At 40.6% G+C, this 17379-nt stretch overlaps 1 protein-coding gene across 1 annotated transcript in view; it reads right to left on the reverse strand.

Moving 5' to 3' along the window:
- Positions 1 to 17166, reverse strand: part of MFSD2B (MFSD2 lysolipid transporter B, sphingolipid) — a 58699-nt gene extending 41533 nt beyond the window's left edge. Inside the window, exons 1-3 of the mRNA XM_063442114.1 lie at positions 17100 to 17166; positions 2009 to 2131; positions 806 to 930 (exon numbers count right to left, since the gene is read on the reverse strand). Coding sequence (XP_063298184.1) covers positions 806 to 813 — 8 coding nt within the window. The 5' untranslated portion in view covers positions 814 to 930; positions 2009 to 2131; positions 17100 to 17166. The remainder of the gene's footprint in view (positions 1 to 805; positions 931 to 2008; positions 2132 to 17099) is intronic.
- Between the last annotated feature and the right edge of the window lie 213 nt (positions 17167 to 17379).

Genomic DNA, 17379 nt, shown 5'->3' on the forward strand with positions numbered 1-17379 from the left:
TATTCAGGAGGGGCAAATTCTTTTGTACCCATACCTCATATCCTACAGGAAATGGTAGCAGTTATTGTGCTCTTTGCATCTGCATTTGTGAGTTGTAAAAAAATAAATGTAGTAATCTACACATATTTATCCTAAAACTGAGTGACTTCACTTAGCTCCCTGTCAATCAATTAAATCAGCTGGGTTCCTTGCATCTGGTAGTCAGCACAGAGAAAATATACAAAGAAGAGGAGAAATTGAAGATTTTTTTATTATTATTTTAACTATATTTTCAATCTTTGCCCTGTCTTTGCCTTTTCTGAACTTGATTATCATGCCATTTACCAAAACTTTAATTTTTATTTTTTTTAAATGGAGCAACCCATGTAAAAAATTAACCTACTAAATCTTTAATATATATATATATATATATATATATATATATATATATATATATATATACATATATTTTTTTTAAAATAGAGTGATCCATTAAAAAATCGTTAATATAATGCATGGTTCATTTCAGTTCGTTCTCAGTTTCAAATCAGTAGGTTATAAATTCTTTTAAAATGGTCCAGAATACCTTCACCCCTTTCCCCCATCTCCAGCCATACCAATAAAACTAAAATATTCCTCTGTACCTAGATGAAATGTCAGGAGGAATAAGATATCATAACGGTGAGCTCACTATATGAGAAAGAGGGAATCGACAGCTGAACATATACATAATAAACTGTGATAATATCACTGATCATTCTGGTAAAAAAAAAAAAAGTATTATAAAAAATAATAACATCACAAAATATAATGATATGCATCTTACCATGGCATCAACCGTCCGATTCCCGTCCATCTACTTTTGTTAATGAAAAATCCAACAACAGGATCTGTAATCCCACCCCAAGTCTTGCCAATGGACAGCACAAGAGAGGCTTCAAATGGCGTGATCTGGGTGAAGACACGAAAAAAAGATCAATTGAAAAAAGAATTACATTACAATAAAACAAACTTAAACAAATGGTTGGGTTTTACAAAAATGTGAAAAATGATTTACTATATATTCTGTGTACTAGCAACGCATTTTTAGATTATTTCTTTTTACATGTCTTCATTCAAGACAGACAAAGACAAAACATTGACACACAGTATCACTGTGGAAATAATACTCTCAATGTTACATTGATAATGATAATGACATGATAATGGTCAAAACTTAATGCAGGGGTGCTACTGGGAGGAGGGTGGGGGGAGGGGGTAGAGGGGATGGCAGAGGCTAAAGCCCAGAGTGGGATCCTGAAAGGCCACAGTTCTAATTTTGGCATCATGTCATTGTTAGTCTCCTGTAATAAGTGAGAAATCCGTTCTCCAATTACATAATTTGTGACAATGCACCATAATTGGAGTTAATTATGCAGCACAGTGTCGTGGGGAATGTTCCCAAGCAAGTAAGATCAAATCAATAAATGGGCAAAGGGCAAGTGAACTGGAGGTCCAAGCAGGTGTGGTGAAGTTGGATCAGAGAGGAGGTAGGAAGTTAATATATCAGAATTTTTGATTAACTATATAATTTATCTCTATGGTAAATATATAGACTGGCTATGGGGGTGGGGAGAATTCTGCCAAAGTAAACCGGTCATGACTTTTGGTTTTTTCACCTCGGCCTTCTCCAGTACATGACGATTGTCTCCAGTAGGATTTAGAATCCCAAAATTGTAGATCACCAAACTTCCTAGAAAACCAGCAGCTCTGGGCAGGCCCATAGGCAATGGTTCAGGTCCACACTTGGAGATATATTACATTGCTGTCAGAAAATAATTGTTAATCAAAATAGCTGATCAGCATAATTTCAAGGCTGTCAAGGACATGAGGTGAATGAAGGCCCTAGATATATTATTAGAAAGCTGCTTAGAGTACTGTTGTAGTGGGATATAATAGCTGTCTCTTTCATAGGAGCTACATAACATTTTATTTGATATGCCTTTAAAATATCTTGAAGTATATGCGTGAGCGTGATGATGTCATTTACCTGCGCCACATCTAACAAATAGATCTGTAGAAAGAATGCGGATGCACTTCCGGCCACCTGATTGGGGGCTCCACCAATGGCATAACACACCTTGCTGAACACTGAAAGCTTGTGATTGTTCACCTGAAAGACAAACAAAATATGATACTATTTACATATTGTTTTTTTTATTATTATTTTGAATTTTGCAAGAAATTAGGATCACATATTTGGAAACAGGGAAAGCTTGCTTTTATGGCAATTCTGTCCTCAGCAGGCAGAGAGGACCAAAGATGTTCCAAGACTACAACTCCCATGAGGCTGGATCTCGATGAAGTTCGTGTAACATGCCTGAAATGTGGTGATCTCTTTACTTCCCATTTTTCCGATTTTTTTTTTGGGGGGGGGTAATTTTTATATGTGTTTTTAAGAAGAGTGATAATAAAAGGATTTTTTTTAATGAGAAAACCTAAAGACTGAAGTCTGAATTTCCTCAATTATACTGTGTGCTTTCCATTTATTTCCTTATTGGAAGCAATCCATCATGGTCAAAATCAATATGTTATAGTTAAAGGGACACTATGGTCGCCAGAACAACTACAGCTTTATGTAGTTGTTCTAGTGTCTACTGACCGTCTTGCAAGCTTTTTAATGTAAACATTGTATTTTCAGAAAAAAAGGCAGTGTTCATATTACTGCCTAGAAACATCTGTAGTGGCAGTAACTCAGACAGTCACTAGAGGCGCTTCCTGGCTCAGTGCTGCACAATGTGCAGCACTGACGTTCAGCATGACACTAAATGCTCCCCATAGAGATACATGGATTGAATGCATCTCTTTGAGAAGATGTGCAATAGCCTCTAATGCTTTCCTATGGGAAATTGAGTTGGCTGAGATTGTCACATTTAATAACCTCAGCCAAGTAGGCCGAGCAGAAGCGGAGCCAGCTGCGACCAGACTCGCGCGGTGCTGGAATAAAGGTGGCTAAATAGTGATATTAGAATTATAGTGTCGGGGAATTCATGCTTGTATTCCTGACACTATAGTGTTCCTTTAACTAACAACCCTGTGAGTGTCTGAGGATACTGTAACTATTGATACTATCAATTTTGTTGTGTATATTGTATTGAAAGAAAATTCCCATAGTGCTTTGCCAACCTTAAGTGTTGCATTTCTGCAGCAACTCTAATCTAAGTTTTGTCCACCCCTGATCTAGGTTTTATCTTAAGCATGGAAGTAATTGAGCACTTGGGGGAACAGTGATTATTGCTTAGCTTGGGAAAGTTTGAGAATAATTCAGAAAATTACATGGATATAGGCCCAACCAATTTTAAAAAAGTATTTTAAAAATATCTACCTACCACACTCCAAGAGCCTGTGTACAGCTCACTGGCTGAGAAGAATTGCTCTTAAACCACATCACACAATTTATTGACATAGTGTGTTTACAGGCAATAATATACTGAAGGTTTTATTGGTGCGCAAGTGACTCAAATAGTTTAGGATAAATATATAGAATGGAAAATTATTATTTTTATTTTTTATTATGCTATTCAGCCAATTTCCCACAATTCCCAAATGAAATGAACGAATATAGTAATACATTAAAAAAGGTTATAAATATAAAACAATAATGACATGTTTGACAGTTATTATAGTTTGGATTACAAGGATATATACATTCCATCCATAAATGTGTACTAAACAGAGCATAGTTACAAGAGTACTGAAAGGGGTTTCCCGTCCTAGTTTCTATCCCGATATTGTATTTAGCTATTTTGTTTAGATAGAGAGAGATGTATTGAACATTTTCCAAGTACTACCTGACGTAGGTACATAACATTTCAGTGAGGCTTATAATTTCTAAAAGATGTTGCATTGGTTATGGTGCAAGAACCATTTTCAAATGATTTGATAAAGAAACAATGAGCTCAACGTACCAAAAGCCCCACCACTATACTGTGTCTTGTACGATTTGGAAATTAACTTATTCATTTGTTTTTAGAAGAAGCTAAATATTTACTAGAATTGAGGTGTTTGTTAATTTCGATTGAAAATGAATATTGGTCAAATAGTCCAATTGAACACCGAACAAATTTCATTTGGTGCCATTTGGGAAAGAACGAAATGCATTTACTACTCCCCCTGTGTATGAGGTGCCGGGACCGTCAAGACGTCAACTCCCCGCAGAGGCTGAAGGGGTGACTCCGGTCGGCGGAGGTGATAGTGTTAAAGCGAACTCTCTACATTTAGCCTGTGTACCGCTTATAATTAAACTGTATTAGCCTGTCTATATAGAACAATACTATGGAGCTTACCACACACTTAAGCGTAACTAAATCTGACATATTCACTACTAGCCTAGCATGCCTAACGTAAACTGCTAATGATACACACGCCGTTGTTTTCATGTCTTTTTAAAAGAAAAAAACAAATTGTGTTGTTTAACCTGACGTTGGCAGCGACTGATAATTCTATTGCAAAGCTATCTTCCTGTATTTTATCTTGATGTTGATAAAATCTCAATCTACAAAATGCCTAAACAGCATGATTTAAGCTTGTTCATATATATATATATATATATATATATATATATATATATATATATATATATAGTGCACTGTACTACCATACCATAATGCTCTCCATGTTTTGTACTCTTTGTTTTGAAATATGCATGTGGATTGCCTTTGGGGTACCACGTGCCTGTATGTTACCCTCATATGCACTGCAAAAAAAAAAGAATAAAAAAAAACAAAAAAAAAAAAACAAATGCATTTACTTTATTTATTTACAAAATACATTAAGATTTTTCTTGTTTTCAGTCATGTCCTGTATATCGTAGAGATGAGGAATTTTTTACTAAACATTCTGACGTTGCAGAGCGACTGAGCGGAACTCCTGTACTGTCTACCGTTCCACGTAGCAGTTGCACTCCTTAGCCAGTCTATTATCTTACTGTCATCAATTCCATCCTGTGCCCAGCTGAAACCCCTTCTCCCCACTGAAAGCACTGCTCAAATATTTTACTTTGAAACAGACAATACACCTATTAGTAACTGCTGTCCTGAGACTGACCTGCACCTGAGCAGCCTTGGGGATTGCTGCAGTCTCTGCTGTTTGGACGATGCTTAAACAGCCCCTCTATTCCAGCTGTATTTGCCAACAAAATATTGTGACCTGCCACGGCTCCCATTCTAGTTATCTCAGTAATCAAACATTTCTAAATGTATGCTTTGCACAAGTAAACCTGTACAATAATAACACATTAGTTAGTGCAATGTATCAATGGCATACGGCTTGTTGTAATGCACAAGAAGATGACTCAGGCCATGGAACAGATTGACTGTAAGGTTGCAAAGGCAGCCGCTTAGGGCCCAAGCTCAAAAGGAGGCCCAATGGACTTCTGTCTGAGCCTGTAACTCCAGTTCTGGCTATAAAGGGTCCCTAGGCTCTTCTCAATGACTCAGACAGTGTCACATCCAGTGCTGACTGAGCTCCAGATCACAAGGGGGCCCTTAAAATGACCTGCATCTGATATTGGTTCAGACCACAATGCTCACCTCTGGACCACCAAGGATCCTGTCTAAAATGGCCTCAACTGGACCACAAGGGATAACATCGCCTTCCTGCAAAAAAATGTAGGAAGCAGTGGGGCAAAAGAAAAACAACCTAATACAGCTCTCAGCCTCCTATACGCACACAACACTTAGCCACTACACACACTCTCACACACACAACACACAATCTCCTTAAGGCACATACAACACTCAGCCACCACACACAACACTCACAGAACAGAGCCCAGGGCTCTAGGAAGGAGCATCAAGATGACATCCTGCCTAGGGACTTGGACAACCTTTATCAGGTTCGGCCATGGGAGAACGCAATGAATGCGAACATGTTTTGCCTTGGCTCCTCCATATCTTTCCTCTGTCCATATGACTAACCCACTAATTAATTAAAGAAGTGCTCAAAATAATTGTGCCTAGAGGTGGGAGAGAAATCTGGTCCTACCAGTGATAACCCAAGTTATTTGGAATTTACTTAACAATAGAGAGTATTATTATATTAGTCCTATTTAAAGAGAAAAATATTCATCTTTTATTTTTATTTATTTTGCTTTACTTTTGTTCTTAGGAAAGTTGGCCTGATGCTCAGATCAGTCAATAACTATTAGTTAAAAATAGGTGAAAAGTAAATACATTACAAATCAGGCAAAGATCCAGTCCCACTTTAAAATGTATATTAAGATGATAGATTGTGGGGTTAGTTCACTAAACTTATAATTTTAGCAACCCTAAATCCAAATGCAACGCATAGTTTCAATCTGGAAATTCAAATAATTTCAATGTATTGAGTAAACTTAGTCGATAACGTAAATAACCACAGAGGTCTTAAAGCAGCAAATGTCAGTTAATTTTATTTAATATCCCAGGATTAAACATCATGCTACTGGATCTATAAACCCTCCGGGTGGATTTTAAGACTAACCATGTTTACTTTGAGGACCTTGCTCTGCAGATCATAGACATATATATTCTATATATGTCTATGCTGCAGATCACACTGTGACCGATCCAAGATGGCGGCCCCGCGGCTCATCAGCGCCAATAGGAAGTAGCAGTCAATGCGGCGTCTAGTATTTTATGTCTATGCATATCCCTGCCTCTCTGTACTACTCACTGATCCGTGGGGACCAGCAACACAGCACAGAGTCCAGACAGCAGCTCTACAGCTCAGATAAGTGAGGGATGGGGGGGGGGGAAAGGCAGTAGGGACACATGGGGACACTGAGACACTAGGAGACACATGGGGACACAGACACTAGGACACATGGGGACACAGACACTGGGAGACCTGGGAACACTGAGACACTTGGGGACACTGAGACACACGGGGATGCTGAGACACATGGGGACGCTGTTTCTCCCAGTGTCCCCCATCCAGTGTCGCTAGTGTCTCAGTGTCCCCATGTCTCTGTGTGCCTAGTGTCACCATGTCTATGTCCACAACTGTCCCCATGTCTCCCAGTGTCCCCAAGTGTCTGTCTCCCAGCCAGTGTCCCCTAGTCTCCCAGTGTCCCATAGTCTCCCAGTGCCTGTGTTCCCATGTCTCTGTGTCCCTAGTGTCTTAGTGTCCCCAAATGTTTCAATGTCCCCATGTCTCCCAGTGTCTGTGTCCCTAGTGTCTGTGTCCCCATTTCTCCCAGTTTCCCTAAATGTCTGTGTCCCCATGTCTCCCAGTGTCCCCGGGTCTCTCAGTGTCCCCAGGTCTCAGTGTCCCCATGTCTCTCAGTGTTCCCATGTCTCTCAGTGTCCTAGTGACATGGGGACACACTGAGACACTGGGAGAAATGGGGACACTGAGACACTGGGAGACTAGGGGACTGGGCAACATGGGGACACTGACACTGTGATACATAGGGACACTGAGACACTGGGTGATTTGCGAGACTGAGACACTGGGAGCAATCCATCTATACAGCAGAATAAAACTGTGAGTAGTTTGTTGGTGATTTTACAGAATTTTCTCTGATGTCACTCCTTGTGATTATACAAAGGATTAAGGCTGGTATTTTGTTCCAAGAAAGGTGGCAACCTTAACTACTCTTCACATACTCTTGCTTAAAGTAGCACTATAGGGTCAGGAACACAATCATGTATTTCTGACCCTATTATGTTAAAACCACCACCCTGCCCCCTTCTTGCCTCCCTAAGTATAGTAAAATATAACTTGTATTCAAGTCTGCAGCTGCTGGCTCTGCCTCTGAACTGACTGTCTGCTGACATCATCAGAAGTGGTGGTCTGAGCAAATTACAATACTTCCCAATAGGATTGTCTGAGACTGTCAACTAGGCAGATCAGGGGCAGAGCCAGCACAAGTCATAGCCCTGGCCAATCAGCATCTCCACATAAAGATAAATTGAATCAATGCATCTCTATGAAGAAAGTTCAGTGTCTGCATGCCGAGGGTGGAGACACTGAATGGCAGTGCTGCACACTAGGCAGTACTGCCCCAGGAAGCACCTCTAGCAGCTATCTAAGGAGTGGCCAGTGGAGTTATTTTCTCTGAAAAGACAGTGTTTACTGTAAAAGGCCTGAATGGAATGATTCTACTAACCAGAACAAATACAATAAGCTGTAGTTGTTCTGGTGACTATAGTGTCCCTTTAAGTTTGGAAGCTTAAGAGGGATGTATGGGAACAAAACTTGTGTGGACTGGCTGACAATAAAATTAGTTTAGGTAATGCAGATGTTGGTCTCTCTAACTCTGTGGCATGTCCCCATTCATCTACACTCCCTACATACACCTTTTATCTGTCTCAGACTATATACCAGGAACTTCTGCCTGCTAGTAAGAAGGTAAGGAGACAAGTTGACCATCGAGTGCTAGGGGACAGTCCTTAGAAAGCATTGAGTGAGCGCATTACTAGACGCATTTATGTCAAGCTCAGGGTGCTGCCTGCATAGTATGCCCTTAGTTGGACAGCCTGCATGATTGGCAGGCAGCCTGACATGCATTCATGCCAGGCTGTCCTTCAAATTCTTTGGACAGACTTGCCCCCTTTTTGGGCATGTTCTCCCCTTTTGGCAGGTCTGGTCACGTGAGTCGCACCAGTGGCCACCCTTTTACCCCGCCCATTGACTGCCTGCTTCACTGGACACTGCTGTTAAGGGTTATGGATTTAATTGAAAGATGAAAGATATAAATTAGAGAGAGATTTGCATAGAGTATGTGTTTTTTTATAGCTGCATCCTATGAGTTACCCTCCAGCACCATCTCCATCAGATACATGACGCTTGGGAGGTATGATTGTTTTAATGTTTTTGGTCGATAAGATTCCGTAATTAGGCCCATCATAATTGTCAGCACCAGGCCCAGTGTGCTCTTAATCCGGCCCTGTGGATGTCACAGGCCCAGCGGCCCTGGGGGGCCCGACCATCCGGGCCCCACATGGAGCATCTAAACTGCCGCAGGTGCATCTACACCGGGGTCCATCAGGTGGCCCGAGCATTTAGGGCCACCCGAGGGGCCCTATATCTTCAGGGGCCCGGTCAGCGCTGTGGCCGCGTAATAGCGCGACCGGGCCCCTTTAAAAAAAATTGCGGCTACACCGCAAGTGCTGCTGGGAGGAAGTGACAGCCGGTCACTTCCTCCCAGCTTACTCCGCGCGGGGGGAGAGCGGAGAGCGGAGAAAAGGGAGAGCAGAGGGAGAGCAGAGGACACCAGAGGCATCCACTCCCATCATCCCCAGCCACCCTCCTGTAACTTAAAGGTAAGAGGAGGGTGGCTGTTAAATGAAGTGTGTGTGTATATGTATGTGTCTGCATGTATGTCAGTATGTATGTTTGTATGTGTCTATCTGTATGTCTGTGTGTATGTCAGTATGCATGTATGTCTGGATGTATGTGTGTATGTGTCTATCTGTATGTGTGTGTGTATGTCAGTATGTATATATGTCTGTGTGTGTCAGTATGATTGTGTGTATGTATGTCAGTATGCATGTATGTGTGTATGTTATTATGTATATATGTCTGTGTGTGTGTGTCAGTATGTATGTGTGTATGTATGTCTGTGTATGTCTGTGTATGTATGCCAGTATGTATATATGTCTGTATGTATGTATGTGTGTATGTCAGTATGTATGTCAGTATGCATGTATGTCTCTGTATGTATGTGTGTATGTCAGTATGTATATATGTCTGTATGTATGTCTGTGTGTATGTTAGTATGTATATATGTCTGTGTGTGTGTCAGTATGTATGTGTGTATGTATGTCAGTATGCATGTATGTCTGTGTGTATGCATGTGTGTATGTGTCTATCTGTGTGTGTGTGTATGTCAGTATGTATATATATGTCTGTGTGTATGTCTGTATGTATGTCTGTGTGTATGTCAGTATGTATGTATGTCTGTGTGTGTGTCAGTATGTATGTCAGTATGCATGTATGTCTGTGTGTGTGTGTATGTCACTATGTATATATGTATGTATGTATGTCAGTATGCATGTATGTATGTCTGTATGTATGTGTGTATGTGTCTATCTGAATGTGTGTGTATGTCAGTATGTATATATGTCTGTATGTATGTCTGTGTGTATGTCAGTATGTATATATGTCTGTGTTTGTGTCAGTATGTATGTGTGCATGTATGTCTGTGTGTATGTGTCTATCTGTATGTGTGTGTGTATGTCAGTATTTATATATATCTGTTTGTCAGTATGTATGTATGTCTGTGTATGTGTCTGCAAGTATGTATGTCTGCAAGCATGTATGTCTGTGTGTGTGTATGTCAGTATGTATGTCTGTGTGTGTATGTCAGTATGCCTGTATGTGTGTATGTGTCTATCTATCTGTAGGTGTGTATGTCAGTATGTATATATGTATGTATGTATGTCTGTGTGTGTGTGTATGTCAGTATGTATGTGTGTATGTATATATCTATCGGTATGTATGTCAGTATGCATGTTGTCTGTCTGTGTGTATGTCAGTAGGTATCTGTTTGTGTGTGTGTGTGTGTGTGTGTGTGTGTGTGTGTATGTATGTATATCAGTATGTATGTGTATGTATGCCATTATGTATGTATATCAGTATGTATGTGTATGTATGCCATTATGTATGTATGTCAGTATGTATTTATGTGTATGTATGTCAATTTGTCAGTATGTATGTCTGTATGTATATGTGTGTGTCAGTATGTGAGTATGTGTGTGTGTATCTGTATCTGTGTATGTGTCTATATGTGTGTATGTCTGTTTCAGTATTTGTGTCTGTTGTGTGTCTGTGTCCTTTTGTGTCTGTATGTGTATTCCTGTGGGCAGGATTTGGAGGCGGGGCTTGGAGGTGGGCACCCGGGGGCCCAGACCTTGAGCTATGTTAGGGGCCCCACAATTTCTGATGGCGGCCCTGGCTGCAGACCAGAGATCTGCAGCTTTTGCAAACTGTATTTAGATATACAATGAAAAATGCATGATTAAATACATACATGTTTTCAATAGGGGAATATTCCTAAACAGTGATTTTTATTGTACTTAATTTAGCATCAATTTATTAATGTTTCTAAATTATTCAATTCCGTTAGATAAACCATTTCTAAAGTTGTTCTAACATTATTGAATCATTTGGGAAGCTTATTAAATCAGGGTCATTCTTTGCAGTTCACACTGTCTTATTTCCAATCCTTATTATGGACTTTATACAATCCCATTGCATTCTATTCTGTAGAATACGACTACAACCACTGTGTTCCGGATAGAATGGAATCCAGCAGAGGGAGGTTCACGGACAGGCTCCTGGATTCCATGTCTTAGTCACGTTTCTGTTGTTTGCTGGCTGCTCTGAGACACTTTGCTTTATTCCTTATTGCTCCTGCAGCTGGTCCAGTTACAAGCTGGTCTGTTCTCCTTGGTCCTATGTAAAAGAATCACCTATCTAAGCACCTGTTGACTGTAAACCTGACTTCCTGTAATCTGATTCTAGTTTAATTGCTGGATTCGGAGTCCTAAACCCTGCATTAACTGTAAGCCTTATTCCTGTTTACCGTCCGTTTTAGCTTCTAGATATCTCAAGTCTGTGTTATTTGTCTAGTGACCATGTATCCTGTAAGTCCGAACCAGTGTGGAAAGCTCACCTACCTACGACAACTTACAACCCAGTATTTCTGGTTTTATTTCATTGCTGATTGACCGACAGTGGCTGACTCAGAGTGCACCATGAGGGTCATTCCTAAACTGCAAATTAAAGGGTTACTCCAACCAGCACAACCACTTCAGTTTTTTGAAGTTGTTATGGTGGTAAGAGTATGTATGTGCAGTGTTTCCGGAGATATTTTTAATTGTGTCCGGACTACCTAATGTAAATTCTGTACATAAAAAGGTCTGTTGTCAGTGCTCACTACACCACTGCCGACAGATGTCAGAGCTCCTCCCTAGTAGGCTGAGCTTGCATGGGGAAGCTCTTGTCTGCCTTCCCTCCGTCCCACACTGATTAAAGCTTATCTGCTCTAGTGATAATTCCGTTGTTCTCACCCTCGCTCCTCCTTCAACCTCGCTCTACTCTCCTGATGTTGCTTTCAACCAACTAAGTGGATTTTACTGTGAAGCCAATACAGTGCCATGTGTTGGTTGTAAGGGTCCTGAAATAGCTATATGCACTACCTGAATAGCTAGGTTTGTTAATTAGCATTTTCCGGTAGATTTGCATATGATGAATTCTGCAAGAAGGTGAAATATTTCTTGTTAGTTATTTTATACAAAAAACCTTTATAATTATTTCAGTGTGTTGTTATGAGTTCCTGCATGTTTCCCCATATTACTTGGTTATTTATATTATATTGAGGTTGTCACAGTAAGTTTGTTATAATGTGTATATGGGCTAGTCCTGAATAAAAATAAAGCTATGTGTGTTAGTTCCATTTGGAACTGTGTGTCCTGGCTGATTTATTTAAGGATCCCATTAAGACAGTCGTCGGACCTGTCGGATGGGCGATTGGTCTGTTCAAAAGAGTAAGGCTTGAGAGCCACAAGTGCCTTTGTAAAGGCAGGAGCTGATCACAGTACATGCAGAGGTGCGGATACCTGTCTGGGAGAGGAAATGTAGAGGCAAAGGCAGTTACATAGTTCCATAGCTGAAAAGAGACTTGCGTCCATCAAGTTCAGACGTCCTCACATATGTTTTTGCTATTGATCCAAAAGAAGGCAGTGGGGACAATACCTTCCTAGAAGGGGAGAGCTGCAGCCTGGTCCTGGAAGAGTTCCTAAGAGACCCTAGTCAAGCTTCCGCTACTGGCCTGGAGCATTTCCAGGGTCCCTGAAAGCGCCTATTAAAAGGACTGGGCAGAGGTACATGGTCAGAGTATGGGAGCTCCATCACAACTACTATTTGGAGTTATTATTTATTTATAAATCACCAACAAATTCCATGGCCCTGTACAATAGGTGGAGTAACAGACACGTATTTGTATCAAGATGAGTTGGACGCACAGGAAGAGAGGGTTTTGAGGGCCCTGCTCTAATGAGCTTACATTCTAGGGGGTGTGGGGTAACGTGGCACAAAATGTAAGGGTAAGATGTATTTCATGTACGGGATAAAGTAGGTTACTAGTATAGTTACCAATGAAGACTTGGTTTTTGTGGGGAGGGAAAGCTATTAACAGATTAATTTATATGCTTTCCATAAGAAGTGAGTTAATTTAGTCTCAAGCCGCAGGTCTATTAGCTATGTGCTCCCTAAACTGGACAATTACCAATCGCAACGAAGCAGGACCCTGACTAGATTGAAACACCACTTCTGCTCCCGCAGGGAGAATGTAATGTGATATATTATTTGCTCCTGGCTTATATACACAGGGACTCACAGAGAGACGGGAGCTTGAATCCTGACCCACTTGGCCCCACTACCCTAAAAAAAAAAATGCATTTATTAAAAAGGGATCTGTTCCCGGGCAGCACAGTGTGAGCGTATCATTAGACATGCTCGCTCCTTGCAGCAGGCACTAGGACCATGCAGGAAATGCTTTGTTCATGGTCCTACAAGCAGGGGGCTGGTCAGGTGGCTACCTGAGAGCCAAGCATGCTTGACGCCAGGCACACACGCCCATTCAGTGGGTGGACTCACCAACTTTACGGGCCAGGCTCACTCATTTAGGGGAATCACTAGTGGCGCAATCTGTGTCATGTGATGTCCCCTTGGAAGGCCTGCCCCCCCCCCCCCATTCTCCCCCCATCCTGGGAGGTATGCTCTACCTCCCACCTACCACTGCTGCAGTGTTAATTAAGATACCGGAATAAAAGGAGGGTTGCACCCAAAACAGCCGTAATGTAATGGTTCTTAGTGCCCTATTAAAGCATGCCCCCCCATCTGAAATGGCTGCAATGCGTGAGGTTTGAATAGAGAATGCACAAGGTTATATGACTCATCTCAATTCTGCTAGAACTTCTAAATTCGAGAAAACCAGCTAAGTTCAGTGCTTTTTGAAAGACTGACAGCTTTATCTGTCAGTCACATAAAGGGACGTTCTATTAATCGAGACGACTTTCTCCCTGTGTCAGGGAGTGGGAAGCTGCATATAAGAGATAAGAACCCACTTCTCTTATCTCCCATTATTACACGCCATCTTTCCATACTGGTTCTCAGTAAGCCCGGGGTGACAAGGGTGGGATATACATGGATGTGGCACTGCATAAACATTAGAGTAATTGTGTCATTTTTAAGGCAAGTGGTTTATTATCACTAAAGACCAACCGGGGTTATCCACTAAAGTGAGAATTATCAGGAATTCAAAGTCAAAGAGAATTTAAAATTTAAGGCAAAAATAGCTGACCGGAAACAATTGTCCTAGTCAGCAGCTAGTTTGGCCTTAAATTAGAAGTTCACTTAGAATTCACGATGGATTCACATTTCTTAGTTTAGTAAAATGAAACTGGAAAATGGAACTGAAAACCAGTTTGCAACATTTCTTTGAAATGAAATGACTTGAAAAGATTAATCCTTTTTGCCAACATTTTAATTTTCACCTCTTTACAATTTAGGGTTGAATGAATTAATCCCAAAGTGTTAATTTTTACAATTTCAAAGAGCTTTTTTAAATTTTAGGAAATATAGCCATACTGAAATACATGAAAAGAATCTTTCAGATTCAGGAATTTTAGTCTATAATTTGAAATTCACTTTGAATGTAATCTGAATTCTTAGCAAATCACGCATTGGCAAATCACCAACTATATCCATCTGTATTAAAAGCCATTCTGAGTCAACATTCTAAAAGTAGATCAATCAGCAGGAACATTCCATGGTTTCCATGGTAACCATTCCACTTTCAGAACTTTGCACCAATATTTCTCTCTCTCTCTCTGTATCCACCTTTTTAACTATACAGGTTTTAAGTAAAGCCAGAATCTCAATGGAGGAATGTTTGACTAGAAACCTATTGGCAGGTGGAGAGCTGATATAATCCAAGTGACTGTGCATTGTGTGTGAGCTATTGACACATATACAATAAAAGTCTGTTTTTCAAATTATTTCTTCATAATCAATCATTGACCAGGATTTATGGGATTCAACAACAGATCCAAGTTTATGCCAAAGAGGAAAAAGTTTGAACTATTGAAGGTCTATAAAGAATGGGTTAAAAACTCTGACCAGCCTGTGGAATATTACGAATACAGAAAATTCTGTAGTTCCCATGACATCATCATTACATCATAACATATGGACACTCCTGTAAGGGGGGGGGGGGGGTGGATGGATTACTAAAACATGCTGTGTTGGCCATAATTATTTTAATATCTGTATAAATAGAGGCTAAATCAATAAATACAAACTGGCTGTGGAACAGGTATGTCTGCATGTGTAGATCATGTATGTACTGTCATGGTTAGTGTGTGTGTGCATGTTTGTATCCACATGGATCATGGTTGGTTAAACCTTTAATATGTTATCCATGGACTGCTGAATGTTTTAATCATTAATGGACTAAAAATATTAAATCACTCCAACAGCAATAAGATTTCTCATCTTATAATCAACCAATGAATTAAAATAACTGAAACATTGTATTACTTTATTATTTCACACTGAGAATAGATCCATTAAATGCCCAGCATGTGAGCTGTGTGTTGTAACTGGTACCCAGGTCTATGGCTGAGACAACACGATCCTTTAATACAAACTCACCTGTACAAACAGCACTATCAGACCTCACTCACTACCTGAGTACACATCTCACAAAGGACATCACACACAGAGTGACACATATTCCACGGGGGACACATCACACACAGTCACACATCACACAAGGGGGGACAGATCACAGAGAGAGACACATCACACGGGAGGCATTTCATACACCATCACACATTACACGGGGGACACATCGTCATAAATCACACAGAGTAACCCACATTACACAGGGTTACAGACAGCACACAGGGACACACACACACACACACACACACACACATCACACAAAGTCACACACGACACAGCCACACAAAGTCACACACAGCCACACATGTCACACAGACTTCACATGTCACACAGGATCACAAACATCACGCAGAGTCCCGTCACACAAGGTGACACATGTCACACAGAGTCGCACACACAACGCAGGGTGACAAGCTTCCCTTCCCACATGTAAACTAATGAATGATTCAGTGTTCATCCAGGACATAGTAACATTTTATGGTAGAAAGTGAAAGTCACTCTGTAACCATTATCATATGATACATGTAGCAAGAGGGATCTAACATGGGACAGACTATCTTACTGTAACAGTGTCACCAGAGAGATGGCTTTATATAATAAATATTCTCTCTACATATATACAGACACACACACACACACATATATATATATATATATATATATATATATATATATATATATATATATATATATATGTGTGTGGAGCGATTGTAGCTGTGTTAATGGTCCCTTTATATGTGAATGGATAGATACTATGTATATAATGGGGGTTTATAGCTGTGTTAGGGGTCCCCCTTATATCTGAATGGATAGATACTATGTATATAATGGGGGTTTATAGCTGTGTTAGGGGTCCCCCTTATATCTGAATGGATAGATACTATGTATATAATGGGGGTTTATAGCTGTGTTAGGGGTCCCCCTTATATCTGAATGGATAGATACTATGTATATAATGGGGGTGTATAGCTGTGTTAGGGGTCTCCTTATATCTGAATGGATGGATACTATGTATACTATATATATATATATGTATATAATGGGGGTTATAGCTGTGTTAGGGGTCTCCTTATATGTGAATGGATAGATACTATGTATATGTTTATAATATGGGTATATTATGTAAATGTATATAATGGGGGTTTATAGCGGTGTTAGGGGTCTCCTTATATGTGAATGGATAGCTACTATATATACTGTTTTTTAATGGGGGTTTATTGCTGTGTTGGAGTTTGCTATAGTTGTAGAGCAGGTTGCTTCGAACTGCATCCCCCATCAGTCAGCCAGTCTAAGAGGTCTAATAATAATAGGAGTTGTAGTCCTCAGTATTAAAAGCCATCCGTAAACAGTAAGTGATCCCGGTGTAATGATGTGGGGTGCGTGCTGTGAGTGGCATTCCTTACCTGCTGCACCGTGCGCTGAGGCTGCCTCTTGGTGTTGGCGGTCACTGTGCTCAGCTGGACTGTCTGATCCATGTCAGGGGCAGTGTGTGCGGGGAGCGGCCAGCCGGCAGGGCTGCCACCACAGGGGCGGGGCTGGGGAGGACGGGAGGGTGGCCTTGGTGGCACAGGAGGGCCACCAGCAAAGCTATACTGACCACAGTGTCCCTATAACAGTCTAACATGTAATAATATTCACTGTCACAGTGTAACATGTATCACTATTACAGTGTAACTAATAATA

The sequence above is a fragment of the Pelobates fuscus genome, chromosome 2, assembly GCF_036172605.1.
Source record: "Pelobates fuscus isolate aPelFus1 chromosome 2, aPelFus1.pri, whole genome shotgun sequence".
In the NCBI taxonomy this organism is placed as follows: domain Eukaryota; kingdom Metazoa; phylum Chordata; class Amphibia; order Anura; family Pelobatidae; genus Pelobates; species Pelobates fuscus.